Here is a 16,462-nt window from a genome sequence, read left to right as displayed (position 1 = left end):
AGAGAAAAATAAATGTGATAAAGTACATGTATGGTGTTCATGAACATGCAGGATGTGTCATGAGACAAGTGTGGATTATTTTGTTTCTAAATTAATATTTTAGATTTTTGTCCATTGAAGCACTTACAAACAAGGAAAAAAAGAGGAAAACTGATAACTTGTAGATACATTCAAGAGACTGATAAAATGAAGGTGTTCGGATTCAAACGTTTGGATTTGCAAACTCAAACTCTGCTCTCAAACCTGTTCTGTTTGAGGGCATAACAAAGACACAAAAGTAGCCTTATACGAGTATGTGTATACATACCATCACACACATTTCCAAGAATAATTTACAAGAGGATAGAGGCAGACTTAGAGCTGAAAACAAGGACAATAAAGCTGAGCAAATATATATCAAAAGCAACGATGCCTAACAACATACAATGTCTATATGCAAGTGAAACTGTCTCTGTAAATTATGAACAAATACAAATAGTGTGCAGGAATAAATATTGAATATATGAATATTAATGATGGATTTGTACATGTTAAAGCACTATGTATTTTAAATGATGTATTTTGACTCTATGACTGGTGTAAGTGTTCCTCATAGTGGTGGCCTGTGGTCAGAGGCTGTTACTGTGTCTGTCTGGTTACAGTGCCCTTAGCACATAGCAGAGGTGACGAGTTGGAGCAGGTTGTATCCAGAGTGTGATGGATCTGCAGCGATGTTTCTGGGCATAAGTACATGTCCTGGATGGAGGGCAGGGATTGTTCTTACAGTCTCGACTGTCCTTTGTCATGTGGCTGAAAGTCTGTTTTTCATCTTTACGCCGTATCTTTTCTTTGCTCGTCTGCTCTCCTTTGTCAGCGTGTTTCTGGACAAGTTGTACAGGGTTCAGTCCCCACTTCTGTAGGCCTCCTCTTTGGTCTACAGGATTCAAGCTGCCTGAGTACATCCCTGTACCATCTCCTCACAGTCTTCACCACAGGCTCAGCAGATTTTAATTTCTGCGTTTAAGTCAGGAGAGGATGAATCAGACAGTAATCAAAGCTGCATGAGGGACAGAGTAATGGTACTTTAATATGGTACGGCAGTGATCCAGTGTCTTTACCCCTTGTGAACCGTTCATGTGTTGTCTGTATTTTGGCAGTTCAAGGCTGAGGTTTGCTGTTAACATCCCAAAGAATAATTAGCAGGGAGTTTAAAGTCTCAACTTACTCTCAGGCAAAGCTGACAGCATACAGGTAGCCTCATATTTAGTTATCAATGTGCTATTTCAACAGAAGTTGTATCTTTTATGTTTCCACAAAGCTGGAAAACAAAGATGCATCACCATCCAGTGTCAAAAAGCTCAAATTCTCAGACTCTTTATTACTGTAAAGTGCTGTCTTGTTGCTGGAGGGTGCGCCTAAATGCAATGTGGTGACACTACTGCCTGGTGGAGCAATGACACCACCTACCGGAGTAGTGCTCATGTGATATTTACATCTCATAAATCCTGCAAGTGCAAACAAGCCACAAAATGGAGATACAGTAACTGCAGTCTTTGCCCAGTTTGGGTGTTTATGTATTTATGTATAAAACTGCTGTAAATTTGTGAGAGCCAATTACAGTATATACACACAAAGACTACAAGGAGCTCTGAAAAGAAGATTTATTCACACCCTTGTACAAAAATTCAACTGTGACAAGTTCAAGGCTTTTTTTTTAAATTCAATTACAAAAACATGAAACTTGGACATTATTCAGACTTCCCTCTAAATTATTCATACAGTGCTAATCCTGATTCCAAACCAGTGGCTCAATGCCAACAGTCTTCACTAACTTCCTCTCCTTTTTCCTTCTGCAGTGGCTCGGAGGAATTTCACTTGCTGCACAGCACTTCCATCTTTCAGGAAAGTGAAATCAAATTACAGGTGCACTATACTGAGAGGGACCTGGACATTGTAGTCCTATCAAGAAATCATGACAAAATTGGTGAGGATGATGTGCCTGTGATGTATGTAATCATGGGTTAGTTTGGAAATTGGGAGAAAAGAGGAGAGGAAGTCACTGAACACTAATGGGACAGACTGTCAGTGCAGCCGGGTCTAATTTCTCGAGCAGGGTCAGTGCTTTCGGTCCTTAATGGTTGGTGATTATATCCAAAGGTCGAGTTTATCCATAACTTTAGTTGAACTGCCTGTCAGGGCCCCCCTTACGCATTTCACGTCCTCTGCCCAACCAAATCAAGTGTGCTCTGTTTGTCTTCAGCCCATGAGGTACCCCCTGAAATGACAACAGATTCGTTAGTTAAGACAAGCTCACCACTGGTGGCGACCTTCATTTAAAGCCGGAAACGCCCTCAGACTTACGGCAGCTTCATGCGCATGAACACTCTGGCCATGAAGAAGCTGAGGAGCACGCTGACAAAGCCGATGAAGAGCAACAGGAAGCGGTTGAGTTTGGGAATGTTTGGTGCGTTGGAGCGGTCCAGGATTATAAAGCCCAGGCCTCCCATGGTGAAGAGGAAGCTGGAAGCCAGTCCTTCCATAATGTACTGCCCGTTTACTCTGCAAAACAAATACACTCACATTAGCTATGCATTATGTAGTGTGACTAATCTTTTACTTAACCATTACTATCAAAAGGTGGCCTTGCTTTAGCTGAAGTTTACTGAGATGCTCACAGTGTTCTAGCTGACATACCTGTATGCCAAGAAGGCCACTGGCCGCTGGTGTCCATGCTCATCAGTCATTGAACCCACACTTGGTGGCTCTACAATAACATCGTAGATGATACCTGTAATGTGGAGGAAGATGATGGATGATGAATCAATCAGACCATAAATGTAGCATTAACAATGAGCAAATGTATCATGTTAAGTATAACAGAATGACTGATTATCTAAGAGATAGTGACCATCATGAAAATATCTAACATATTAAGATGCATTCAACTGGTTTCTGGTGTTAGCTTAACTGCAAAATTAGCCTACTCTCTAGCCCAAGATGCTAGCTGCGCCTGTGCTAGCTTTAACGTTAGCAAGCTGATTTACGAATGCAACAAAAGCCAACAAATATCCGGCATTATCCCAAACACACATGAATGAGACTCAGCTCTAAATCATATGTTGATACGTGAAAGTTTAACGCTAACGAGCTAACAGCCTTGCATTAACATTAGCTAGCTTAGCGGATCCATGTACCTCCTGTGATGAGAAAGTAAGACACAATAACGACCGCATACACAGTCATAGCCGACGGCATATGCAGCCATGACGGTTTCTTCAGTTTTATGTTGGGACACTCCAGCACGGCGAACGGTATACTGTATAAAGTCTCCATGGTTTAAAGAGGAATCGTGTCTTAGGACAGGACTGCTGCCGCTGGCTCGGCTCCGTCTGCGCAGCGACTTTGTTGACGTGTCCCGGAAGTACATGTTTTTTTCTACAGCCTGTCATTTCTACAAAGCGTTTAAATTCAAGTGATTTTAAAAGCACATTTATATTCATGATATTTAGAGCTGGTGTCTTTAAAAAATAATTTACCTGATTGTTACAATAACTTTATGATAAAAGCTGGTGAAGACCGTGCGTGACGTACACTTAAAGAGACAGTAACCAAACTGAAGAACGAATGAATGATTGTGAACCCACTCCCCTTCTGTGTGGCCGCCATCATCATTTATGTGAACACATACATACATGTGAACACAACACCAGTCAACCCCTTTCATAAATATAATTGAGTTGGTCCACTTTAGTTCATATGAATGTTTCTTAATACTGTAGATAATACATCCGTAATTTTTTTTTTTTTTACCTGTGTTGGATCTTGTTTCTGGGTATCTGTCAACACTGTGGCCACAAGTATTGATACCCAAAAAAAGAACCAACCAGGCAAAGAAAATATTATTCCTATGGCAATAATTAAATTTGATGTGGTCGTTTGTAGGGAGGGTTGCAATTTCTGTATTTGAATTGCCGTGAGCACCAATGCTGGGAGGGCAGTATATTGTTGCCGTTCTGTTTAAGTAATGTGTCTGCCCACCTGTACTTCAAATTGCCCTCTGGGTGTCAATAGTCCAGTCTTTCCAAGACACAGCATATAATACATAAGTTATTCTGTGCTTTATGGCGCATCAGAGTCCTTTTGCAACCTAAGGGGCTACATTTTCAACTTAAAACACAAAGAGCTTTATTAAAAAAAAAAAAAATTCATATCTTTGGCAATTTTCTTGTGTAAAATTAATATAACCAGTTTACATGTGGTTGTCCCTTTAGGTTTTCAGAAAATCTATGTCAAAGTGATGGAATTCAAAAGCTTTAATTGTTAAATTGTAGAGCATGTTTTAGGCCTAACGTAAAACTTCACTCAAAAAGGTAAAATGTTCATGTTGGTAAAATCCTAACTTCTAGTAGTTTTTGCATTTAAACATATCTGGAATAAATCCTAATTCTAATTAACCAGAAGGAAGGAATTCAGACAAACTAAAAAAAAAAAAAAAAGTTTAGCTTCCTTGCACCAACCCCACTCATGCAGATTTCCCTCCTTCCTTCAAATGAACACAGACGCTTTACAAATCACAACAGGAAATGGATTTGTTTGTCCTTTTTTTATTGTGGCAATACAAATACACATTTTACTTAGATTTCTGGCTCTGTGCCTGTGCCTTGAGCACCTTGACAACGATCTTCTGCTCCTCAATCAGGAAAGCACGCTTGATCCTGAGAATAAAAGCAAGAGACAATGTAGACAAAATGCATTAGTCGTTGTAAAGTCATATCGTCGGTGAACTCATTTTTCCCTTTACCTTGTTTATCTGTTGAGTAGCAGTGACAAGTAGAACTGTATTCAAAGCAAATAACCCAAAGTTCTTGTCAAAGTAAGGCGATAGTGCTTCTCTTACCTGTCACGCACACACTTGGCGCACATGGAGCCTCCGTAGGCCCGGCTGACGTGCTTCTTGGTCTTAGAGAGCCTCATCAGAACCTGAGGTCTAACAGCCCGGATCTACCAGGACAGAGCAGAACCACAATGAGACAACAAAACAACCCCACAAGCAGGGAAAATCATCCTAAACATGCTCAAACTAAATTGAAACAAAAGGAAATATTTACAGGCATCCTGATGAAGATATAAGCAACCTGCTATCCAACCAAACGCAAAAGTACATAATGGTTGGTCATAAATGTAATACCTGTATGATTTTAGAGGTCAGTGAGCTGTTATGTTGTACATTTTATACTGCTGGTTTCCTCAAATCACATGCTGCTCTAATCTTATTTTGACTGAACATGAAAATATTAATTTGGCATGCTGCTTTCAGGTGCAACATACTACTTGGTAACAAAAGATTAGGCACAATACGACTAACCAGCAGTTCTCCACTAATTTGAATAGTGCAGGTTTGTGAGATCTTTCTCAAAAGCCAACAAATTCAGACAACAATTCTTTAAGACACCTTAGTGTGTGTACTAGTGTGGTATTTGTATTTTAAATAGCTGGTTTAAAAAAACATCCAGGCAAATTAAAAATTCTACATCTGGTGAGCTTTAGATGCTTTATTTATTCTTGGCAATTCAAGCTATGACACTTGAGTGCTGTTTAACACAAATTTCCAAACCACTTCCCACATTTTAGCTCACTAAATGCCTGTGCAGCGAGTATAGTTAACCAAAGATTACAGAAACCTTCCACTCTAACAGCTTAAACATTTCCAACAGGCGAACTATACATTCTTAGTTTCTAATATAAATACTGAAAAATGGCCATGACGTTAGCAGAGCATTAACTAGTGTGTTAGGATCACTTGGCCTGCTTACAGTCCCACAGGACCACAGCAAGACATTCTTCTTATTACAGCTGGGGAAACCACTGAATAGATATAGGCATGTTAAAATACACTCCTGACTGAAACAGAGCAAGAAAAGCATCACATGGCATCTAGTGGCTGCATGCGTCAGTGACACTGTTACAAGTTCAAACCTTGACTGTGGTCACAAAAGAGTTTCCATGAAAGCCCCCACATGAAAAACACTAACAGCTCATAATTTAACATGCTTTTAGACATTAGCTCATCTCTGTTTTTGTACGATTTTGTGTACAAGGCCTGTGTTTACAGGCTACAGCAGGACCATGCACCCCATCTCATCAGCACCAAACCACGACCAATACAGGTTAACGTAGAGTATAAATTAACATTTAGCTTCATGCTTTGATAAAGAAATCAAGAGGCAACAGGATTCCCTCATTCATTTGACACACTGGTGCATTGTTACATCAATCACATCCAGAGCTGGTTCTGCTTGATTGGTGCCAGTGTGGACCAGACCAGCCCCATGTGGGCCCTGCAGACCTCAAGTGCACACTCTGGTTCATCACACAAGACAAGACAACAGGTTTACTTACTCCACGCAGTCTTCCTGGGCAGATGCCACATGCCGACTTGGGGGCCTTGCCGACTTTCTTGGTGTACAGGTACACAATACGGTTACCGGGCGTCCGAGACCTGCACAACAACACGGTGCCAATTAATCAAACTTTACTGGCACTGATTCAGGAACGAAGTTTGGGCAACAGACGCCGCAGAAAGTCCACTTACAGCCTGGTTTTGTTGGAGGCGGTGTTGTAGGACAACCTACGACGGTAAGTCAGGCGCTGCACCATCTTGAAGCTGAAAAATACACAATGTTCAGTTAAGATTTCAGCATGATGCTAGCATGCTAACCCTGCTAGCCGTGCTACCAATGTAACGGCTCGTGACGCCGGCTAACACTAACGGTAGTTTACTAGACACTGACGCTAAAATTTAGTTTATTTATTTTACTTTAGCGGGATTTTTAAATAAATCTCAATTTGTATTAAACTATTTCAGCGTGGCTGTTAGCTACAGCTAATCCTCCACACTCAGCCCAGTGTTTAGGTAGCGGCCATAGGGACCCAGGGACGGCATCTTTAAAATGTCTCATACAGACAACCATCCAGTAAAATTATCACATTGTTAGACTCAGAGAGTTGTTCTCAGTATAATATTTGCTTGAAATCACCCACAGTTTCTACCAAAACGTAGGATTACAGCGGATAGTAAAATTATAATGTTTCAGAGGAAAGCAGGGGCCGCCATACCTGCTGTCGCAGTAACCGGAAGAGGAAGGAGCAAGGCGGATGTTAAAGGTTAAAGCTCCTCCATGCTGCTGCCTCTTATTCTGCTCCCTGCTGGCGTATCCGCTTTACTACACACGCATGCTGAGATAAAAATGAAGCAGGATTTGCAATGATGAGCTTGTTAATGAAGTTACTAAGATGCATTTTAAGAAATTGCAATAGCTCCTTTTATCCTCACTGTGAGGATTGTAACAAAATAAACAAAACCACCGACAAATGATGCAGGAATGATGTTAAAGCAATAATTCAACTTTAAAGTTTTACATTACAGTAAAGCATTAAAAGGTAAAATGGTATTTAGCCCTACTGTACCTTGTTGTTCCCTCACTCATTATCTAATCGTTAAAAAACAATAAAAAAATAATGTTGAGGTCAATGTCTTACTTTACAGACGATTGCTAGGTAATGAAACAGTTAGATGAGATAAAAGAGTACACTGTCCAATGTGAAAGTTAGACAGATGTAACCTTTCCAAACCCTGTTTTTTTTTTTTTCAGTGAGTGGATCCTTTAACCCACAGGTGAAAAGGTGCAGCAGCAAAAGCAGATCCCCATATATAGCCTTATCAATACAAATGACTGGTCAGTTGCCATCTTTCTATGCAACTGTTGAAGCAATATCTAACTCTGGGATAAACCAGAAGAAAAAAGGCGAGCAACACACATAAGTCCACCATCCACTCCAAAACGGATCACTCTTGCAACCAGTTTCAGTTTACTGTATATAATACATTCTTAAAACATCTCTTGGCTGTGTTTAGCAACCATTTGCCAGTTCATTTTGACATTTCACAGCAGGAAAAGCATGCAGGTGATTAATGACAATGGCCACCTTCCATTCACATCTTCAACTTCCAATGTTCTGCTATTGTACCGTCCTGCCGTCACGACTTACTGACACACCTCAACGCTCAACAGCCCTAATTAATGTGATTTGTTGCACTTGTGTTTTCCTGCTTTGACCAGTCAAAATCTTTGGCATGAGAAAGAGATTATTCCTCCTATTTTTGATGGAGACTGAGTCGTTTTACACAATCACAAAGGAGCAACGTAAGTGACTGGTGACTGATCTAAAGTGGTATTTGAAACATAAAAGCGATACACGGATTGTGCAGTAGATGGCAGCAGTGGTGTGCTACTCAAAGACAACTGACAGTTTGCTGGGTGGCAATGGGAGAAAGAGGATCCTCCCTCAAACTTTGGACCAGAGTGCAAAACATATTATAATTTGCAATACACACAAACTCATCGACATTGTAAACATAACTCTGTAAACATACGATCTCCAATTATTTAACTTGGGAGGGTCCTTCCATCTGTCTGACACAGATGTATACATACACACACCACTGAGTCCTCTTAAGTTTCAGCAAAGTCCCTCTAACTTGCATATTTGGAAAAATCATATATACAATCAAAATAGAAGCTCACTGAAAGTTTTCCAAAGATTAACGAACATGTTTGATTAGGGAGCCTCTTTATGTCTTGGATATGAATGATTACGTTTCAATGCAAATGTCCCTGCAGCTGCCTGCTTTGTGGCTGCCAGCTACATTTTACGCAGACACAATCTAACACGTGGTGGTGGTTGGTTATTTTACGGTTAGCCAAATAGTTTTAGTACAGTAAAACCCAACTTGATTAAAGTGCACCAGTTACATTTATTGTAATATCATATTAATATAAATGTTTTCGGAAAAATTAAGGCTGTAATTATTTTGTTCGACTTTGAACAACAGAATGCTTAGTTTATCAAACATCATCTAAACAGTGTCAAAATGATGTATTGACTTTGTAATCAATTAGCAAAATTGATTGTTGTTGCAATAACACATTTACCTATTCTTCAAAAAGCATCCGACACCTTAAAAATCTCCCACAATGCATTCAACATTGCTCTGTTTTGTGCCTTGCACACTGACGGGCAGCATCCAGGCATTAGAATCTGCAGCATGCACACCGCAGAGAAATGGCTCAAAATGGCTCCCTATCAGAGAGGTGCTGTGTCACAAGCAGACATTTGCCAAGCTCAGCCAACAGATGGTGAGCTTGGCATCCTTTTAGATGAAGCATTTGGCTAAGGCAAAGTTCAGTGACAACACAAGGCTCCGTACAGTGCGCTGGCACGTTATGCATCTGATTTGAGGGCATGAGACCGACTGTCTGGTTTTCTGCTTACTCAGCAGTCCTCATGGGCTGGATTTGGACTTTCACCCTGACAAGTTCATTTTGGTGCACTGATTCATTGGTTAACGGAAAAGTTCATTTACATTTGAACTAATACATTCATGATGATGATTTACTTCTTTACTTCAATCATGATATTGTCTCCTGTAAAAGTCCCTTATGTTGAGTTACACACACGAGCTGCAAGATTGGCTGATTGTTTTCAAGCTACTTTGCGTGAATCTGTGACGAGCATTAGTACAAACACACACCCACCGTCACTGTGTTTTGATTGGGAACGTTTTATTACCGGTGGGGGTCCAGCCTTGTTCTACATGCTCTGTTAAGGGATTGATTTGATTAAATCCAGATGTTACACGACCTGGGATTAACCCGTTCTTCATGAGAATCAAGGTCTTTTACAAAGGGTGCCAAGGAGATTTGCGCCCACTCCAAGGGACACTGAGGCGCACACATGTCCAAATAATGAGTAACATCTGCAGGCAGCCTGTCTTAATCTTGTCAGAAGTAATTATTCTAAAATACATCTCAGTGGTATATTTAATTTAGATGGTAATCCAGCAAAATATCAATAAATTCATGATGGTTAGAAGTTTATTTAAAGCCGTCGGACTTTACTCCGACGCCCACAACCCCCCCCCCCCCCCCCCCTCTTCCTCAATCAGTCCTGACTTGTCAAAAATGAACCATATCACCTTAAGTGCACTTGATTACGCAAGCCTCTCCAACCCCCCCTCACCACATCTCCTTGGGCCTTCTGTGTAATCTGCTGAGATTTAAACCTGCTGCTCCTGTTTAATAAATCCACTGCGATTAAAATAGGATTACAGCTCTGCTTTCGCCTTCCTAATGACATCAGAGCATGAAAAATTTTTCAACCTTTTTTTTTTTTTTTACCCGCTTGGCGGTTTTTGCCCACACTCTTTCCTCTCTCCAACTTGTCGCAGTCAGAAAGGCAGCAATGGTTTTCAATTCCTCCCCCCCAGCACTGAAAACCTCATCCCCACTGCAGCCCAGCAGGTCAGCCCATCTGTGGGGCTGTTGACATAAGGATTAACCTTATAATGCAGCACACATCCTGTATCAATGATGTCCTCCTTCACATCAGACTTCTCAAAGATGCTTCAGTGTCACGTTATTGTTCGCTCAGACCTTGAAACCTTCACATGAACTCTGCGCCTCTACTCTCCCCGCACAGCAATCAATCTGACTCCTTTGTCCTGTTTGTCCTCACAGAGCATTGTCCTACAACAGTTAAATGCTGTAAGGTCACAAAAGGCAAACATTGATTGGATTTTTACACATAGCCTAAGCTGAGAAACCTATTTATGATAATGTGTCCTTCTTTAATGCATAATGTAGCTTAGCAGTCAACCATAACATGATGATATGGAGTGTTCTTATTCTATAGTTTCTGCAGAGCTTCCAGTGTGTGCTGATGACACAAAATGCATCCTTACAGACTCTCCCACGCAGTACATTTAAACTTATCCTGGCCAAAATACACTTGTACATTCTCTCCACTACATATTGGAGCTGGATCCAATATGGATAGAAATATTGGACTGCCAGTCAGCCCCCTACTTTGGTTCTCGATGAAATAGCTCAACTACTGTAGACATTACCATAAAAGTTTGTACAGACATTCATGGTCCTCAGAGAATGAATTCAAAAGGCATTTCCTGTAGCACCAGCCTGAGGTTAACATATGTTATTTACTGAAATGTCTCAGGAAAGATTGGATGTTCGACTCAGGATGAATCGTAATAACTGCGGTGAGAAGAGGTGGAAGAACTGTTTTGATGCCTTGAGTTTGGCATTTTGGCCGTTGCCATCTTGGTTTCGGTATCAAACGCAACGGTCCATCAGCTAAGACCTCTAATTCTGGTTAGGTATAGGCATGACCCCCCTACAATTGGTTCATCACAAGGTATTCCTGCCCTAAAGTGTACCCTGCTTTGTGATCTATTTAACTCGAAATGGGACCATCATTTACAAAATGAACATGCTGTATTGAATGCATGCTTGCAGACTAAACTAAAATCATGGAAATCATACCTGCCAAACGTCAGCATCTTAGCATTATCATTGTGCAAATGTTAGCATGCTGACGTTAGCATTTAGCTTAAAGTAGGCCTCGTGCTGTAAGTACATCACTCACTCATTAGCACCGCCCTTAGTCCTGTTAGGTTATTTTTCCTGACCATTTGTAGGCGAAGAAAAGTTAAGAAATACATAAATGAGTAAATACAAAAATGTAACCAAATTTTCTCACCAAACTTTATTAGCGATAAAGGAGGTAAAAGTATTGTATGTTTACAATCAATACAATATTATAGTATTCCAAATCAATAAAAACAATAACAGGACAGGCTGTAAGTCAAACAATTAAATGAGAAACAAAAATTTTTAAATTTCAGACCTCTTAAAAAGTTTTGAGGGCCTGCTTGAACTTGTTACCTCCAGTATAATTTTCTAAAATCCTGGCACACTGTATTTTTAAATGGACCACCAGTAAAAGCAGGGTCTCACTCTCACACTGCATGCTCGTATCTAATCAGATCCAGCACTTAGTGATCAGACCTGCCTGTGGATTATCAATTCGTTAATCTCTTTAGAGCTACTACTGCTAAAATGAATATTCCCATCCACCCCCAGTTTTCAGCTAATTGATCTCTCCCACTTTATCTTTGAACAATCATGCCTTTTGTGTTCTAACTCAGGGGCAGGCCATTTGTCCTTTGGAATACATTTGCTCAGCCAGTTTAAGAGCCTGGCTGATTCACTATTTACTACCTGAGCATCCCATTGGTGCCTGTGCCCATTTCATTTTGCTGACCACATTTTCCTAAGGGGCAGGTGGTCTGTCCAAGCCTCTTTGTACAGACTTGTGGTGGTGGTGGTGGGGGGGTTGTTAATATGAGGCTTTCAACATCTAATCTGGAGCAAGTCTCTTAGAAAAAGCTTATCTTGGGACTCTCCAATTTCACTGCTTTCCTCATTTACAGGACCAAACAGCTTTTGGCAGTAATAAAAATGACTTGTTTGACAGAGCTAATTCAATACCTTGCTTCAGTCAATTGTCCTTCCCTCTTCACCGGAAAAACTTGCTTGGTTATCATCATCCTATCTATCACCCCCCCCCCCCCCCCCCCCCCCCCCCTGCCCCTGCCCCATTGCTGACAAATCCATACAACTATGTGGGACACAAAGGCTCGGATTTAGCTGCCGGGCCAAAGCGAGGGTGGGCCGGGTGGGGGGAAGGGCCAGCATGGAAATTTCTGTTGTTTTTGTCAGAGCACAGATTTCAGACAAATCAAAACAACTGCCACCATCACCCCTCCAGACCCCCCTTCCTCCCCACCACAACCCACATGGCCTGTGACAAGTCATCACTTTTATGCTGGAAATGCAGCCAGATCAGGAGTGGTCGGTGCAGCGGAGTGGTGGAAAGGTGCCGTGTGCACTGGGGGGGCCATTGTTGAAAAAGAGCTGACAGCCTGGATGGGAACTCATTTGATAGGCAAAGTATTGACAGATCTAACTTGATGAGCTGGGGTCACAGGCTGACAGGACACTTTGTAATGATGGCGTGGGTTGATCTGATACATGTGCTCATACAGCTAAATGTATTTTTAAATCCATTTTGAACAAATGAACCAGCTATTGTGACAGCGTCTGCGTGCTGTACAGTGACTATTCGAACTAACTTTTTGATTTACAGACACATTTCCCTGGAGTCAGGTGTGCTTAGTCCTGGCTTTGACGTATGCAATCTTTTCTGCTGCTCACATTACAAAGGCCTATTTTGTAAAAATCATTCAGTATATAGGAGGATTTCAACTAATGTCACAAGGCAATGCCTTGTTTGAGCCACCCAATAGTTCAAGCCCCCTAAAATATTTAATTTACAATAATGTAAGACTAAGAAAAGTACATATGAGAATCTTGCACCATCAAAAGCTTGCCATTTTTGCCCCAAACATCACTAAAATAATAACTCATCAAAAATTCTAATTATCAATTGCTGAATAACTTTCTTCAGTCCATCAATTGACAATTGTTGCAGCTTTAACATAAAGCACTATCCCAGCAATTTAATATTGTACTTCCTTAATGTTTGGGGACTCACAAGAGACGACCTTTTAAAAGTGATCAATATCAAAGCAGCAGAGGCTGAAATATGCAGAATTTTATCCTTTTCAAATGGGTAAAGCTCCAAAAAATCCAGATCCTACATTTCTCATAATGCAGTTGAATAACGTCTTTCATAAGACATAATTTGACTAATAAATGGCCTCTTCTTTTGAGCCCCACACCTCAGGTTTGTAGCACAGGCTTTAAAAGTCTCAAGCCCAGATGACATCACTGTGATGATGACAAAGCTCCCTACAGAGCCACAGAAGAGTGGTACTCCTCACGATGAGTTAACTGAACTTCGTGCGTAAAATCTATGGTGCAGCATACTTATGTGCTCATACACCAACCAAATCCACATTTTAATCAGCTTGACAGTACCACCACCAGCTTACGCTTATGGAAAAACTTGGGGCTAACTGACGAGGATGACCTGCAGCGATAGCTCCAAACACCAATGCATTCTGGATGTAGTGAGGCAATCAAACTCAATCACTTTGCGACAACATTAATAGCCCTCTGGGAGTGTCACAGAATTTCACTTGCAGGACTCGAGAGCATTTTCGTTCTGTGAGAGGGGATTATGATTTGCATTACAATGTGGGAAGTTCAGTCTTCATGATTAAAGGTATAGTTCAATATTTTGGGAAATGGGGAAACTTAAGTGACAAGTTCGATACTACTGTCATATCTGTCCAGTGAATGGATGTAAGGCTGCAGCCAACCGGCTGGCAAACTCACGATAATGTTGAGGCTTATTGAAGTCACTGCTCCCAGCTGATACATAGTCTGCCACATAAACCCTTATAAACAGATTGGTGTTTCTAAGTTAAGATCCCTGTTTCCAGCCTTTGTGCTAAGCTATGGAAACTGGCTGCCGGCTGTAGATTATATTTCCCAGACAGATGTGGGGGTGGTATCGATCTACTCGTCAAGTCTTGGCAAGAAAGTGAATACGTGTACTCCCCAAAACGTGAAAATATTTCTGTAAGAAACGTTTTAATGAGGATGAAAGTGCTCTCTAATTCAGAGGCCTATTATTCAATAACATATCGGATCACATATGGATACCCAAATCAGCTAATTTAGCCAGAACATTCTGGACCAATATGAACCACAGTGGACAGTATTGATAATGTGAGGTGCTGCCGTCCTCTGTGTTTCCTGTTAGGTAACAAGAGGCAGCTACAGTGGTGAGGCGGCGAGAGCAGAGGAGAGGGGGGCAATCAATGAGGTCACTGAATCATGATTTATTATACGGCACGAGGCCATTAGTGTCGCACATACTTTGTCACACTGTGGAGAGATTGCGTGTCTGCGTCTATCCAGCAGGGTTTGGCCTGCCAACTAATGCTAAGTGGTCGGGAGGTTTTATCTGACATGAGGGGGACACATGGCGACCTGGGGGGGGGGGCTGTAGGGATGACGGTTATGTCAAATAAAGGCTTGGTATTGGTCGACATATTCAAAATGAAGCAAAGTGACACACAAAGCATGTGTAACCTTTTTAATGTGGAACCTCCGCTTTGGTATTGGAACCCAAAACGTTTAAAATGTATACATGAATAAATTAGACATAATAAAGGAATAGTCTGGCATTTTCAGATCATTCAGTCTTGTTAGAGTGTTAGATCATTAGTTAGATCAAATCAATTCCACTCTTACATCTGTCTGTTCAATATGTAGCTGGAGCCAACAGCTGGTTAGCTTAGCTTAGCATAAAGACTAGAAACATGGGGAAACAGCAAGCCTGGCTCCACCTCTAACTCTCACTAATTATGCTATATCTTGGTTGTTTAGGCCATACAGAAATCAAAGTGCAACAAGTTGTGGTACACACAGTAAGTCACTGCATCCGACAAAGAAATAGTCCCACACATAACCTTCAGTTATTGCACAGAATAACGGAAGTGACAGAGCGCAGCTGGCCCCTGTTCCCTTTAAAAAAAATAATTCAAAAAAGCCTTTAAAGTGAAAATGTATGCTCTAGCTTAAGTGTAAAAATGCATGATTTGTAAAAACTAAAAAAAGAAAGCTTCACCTTGGGCTGCACATCACAGCCTTATCTTTGAGAGAGAGAGAGAGGGAGGGAGAGAGAGAGGGAGAGAGAGAAAGAGAGAGAGAGAGGGATCCACCTCTGGCAAATAACCTTGAAATGACCTGAGGCGCGCACATAAATCAGCTACTGAGCTGGAGCTTACCCACCTGTTCCGTCATCATCACAGGAATAATATAGGAAAAAAATCAATGGAAATACTGCCTTTGCTGTGTAACCACGGCAACTCCTCCCTCAAAATGCAACATCACCAAAGCCCCCACCGCGTGCACCCATGAGGAAAGGATGCGCTGTCTGCCGCTTACCTGGCTTTATTAAAAAAAAACCACAAAAAAAAAACCAGGCGGTTCACGTGGTCAGCCCAGCCCAGCACAATATTCTGCTACACTAGCGAGGCTTTTTCGACAGGCTGATTTTTTTTTTCTTCTTCTCCTGTCATTCTAGACGGGAAGAATGCTGCTGCTGCTGCTGTGAGGGAGAGAGGTGAGCGCAGTTGGAAAAGCGGGGTTTTTTTTTCTCTTCCCCCACCCCTCCACATCCAAAGCTCCTCCTCTGTCGTCGGAGAGCGGAGACCGGTCACATTTTGCTCAATGAGAGCAAGAGGGCACCGGAGAGGATTTCCTAATTTAAAGCCGCTGCTGTGCCGTGCGCCTGTTTTCTCGCCTCTGGTAAAGGTAAGGCATGACACCGTGTGCAGCCTCCCCGCGCGTCACGCGTCAAGCCGGGGAAACTAGTGTGGGGCTGAGGTGATCGGGGATGACGGTTCTCCGTTTGCTGTGTGGCGACACAGCCGAAAGGGCGAAGGCATTATTGAAGGACAGACAGGGAAAAGAGTTGTCTGTGGAAGTGGCACCGTTGAGCTGAGACGCAGCCGGCTGTGCATCATTGGAAAGTCAAACAGGACAGGATGCGTGTGTCTGTGTGCGCTTTCACCTGAGCAGCGGCGTCA

At 41.7% G+C, this 16,462-nt stretch overlaps 2 protein-coding genes across 2 annotated transcripts; both read right to left on the bottom strand.

Moving 5' to 3' along the window:
• Positions 1–1,626: 1,626 nt before the first annotated feature.
• On the bottom strand, positions 1,627–3,384 carry ostc (oligosaccharyltransferase complex subunit). Its single transcript, XM_070854565.1, has 4 exons — positions 3,174–3,384; positions 2,674–2,767; positions 2,341–2,538; positions 1,627–2,254 (listed from the first exon to the last, which is right to left on the bottom strand). Exons 1-4 carry the CDS (start codon positions 3,310–3,312, stop codon positions 2,236–2,238), a joined length of 450 nt encoding a protein of 149 aa, XP_070710666.1. The 5' UTR covers positions 3,313–3,384; the 3' UTR covers positions 1,627–2,235.
• Positions 3,385–4,567: 1,183 nt separating this feature from the next.
• rpl34 (ribosomal protein L34) lies at positions 4,568–7,132 on the bottom strand. The gene is made up of 5 exons (XM_070854783.1): positions 7,096–7,132; positions 6,572–6,643; positions 6,379–6,478; positions 4,877–4,980; positions 4,568–4,694 (listed from the first exon to the last, which is right to left on the bottom strand). Exons 2-5 carry the CDS (start codon positions 6,634–6,636, stop codon positions 4,610–4,612), a joined length of 354 nt encoding a protein of 117 aa, XP_070710884.1. The 5' UTR covers positions 6,637–6,643; positions 7,096–7,132; the 3' UTR covers positions 4,568–4,609.
• Between the last annotated feature and the right edge of the window lie 9,330 nt (positions 7,133–16,462).

This window comes from Pempheris klunzingeri, chromosome 23, assembly GCF_042242105.1.
Source record: "Pempheris klunzingeri isolate RE-2024b chromosome 23, fPemKlu1.hap1, whole genome shotgun sequence".
NCBI classification, from domain to species: domain Eukaryota; kingdom Metazoa; phylum Chordata; class Actinopteri; order Acropomatiformes; family Pempheridae; genus Pempheris; species Pempheris klunzingeri.
This window is presented reverse-complemented; position numbering and strand designations above follow the sequence as displayed.

Bases quoted from the DNA above. Each gene is read 5' to 3' on its own strand.
- ostc (XM_070854565.1), bottom strand. From the start codon at position 3,312: ATGGAGACTTTATACAGTATACCGTTCGCCGTGCTGGAGTGTCCCAAC. The intron at 2,768-3,173 runs GTACATGGATCC...TCCACATTACAG, and splicing joins TTACTTTCTCATCACAGGAG to GTATCATCTACGATGTTATT. The intron at 2,539-2,673 runs GTATGTCAGCTA...TTTGTTTTGCAG, and splicing joins GTGGCCTTCTTGGCATACAG to AGTAAACGGGCAGTACATTA.
- rpl34 (XM_070854783.1), bottom strand. From the start codon at position 6,636: ATGGTGCAGCGCCTGACTTACCGTCGTAGGTTGTCCTACAACACCGCC. The intron at 4,981-6,378 runs GTAAGTAAACCT...CTGTCCTGGTAG, and splicing joins GCCCAGGAAGACTGCGTGGA to ATCCGGGCTGTTAGACCTCA. The intron at 4,695-4,876 runs GTAAGAGAAGCA...TTTTATTCTCAG, and splicing joins GCCAAGTGTGTGCGTGACAG to GATCAAGCGTGCTTTCCTGA.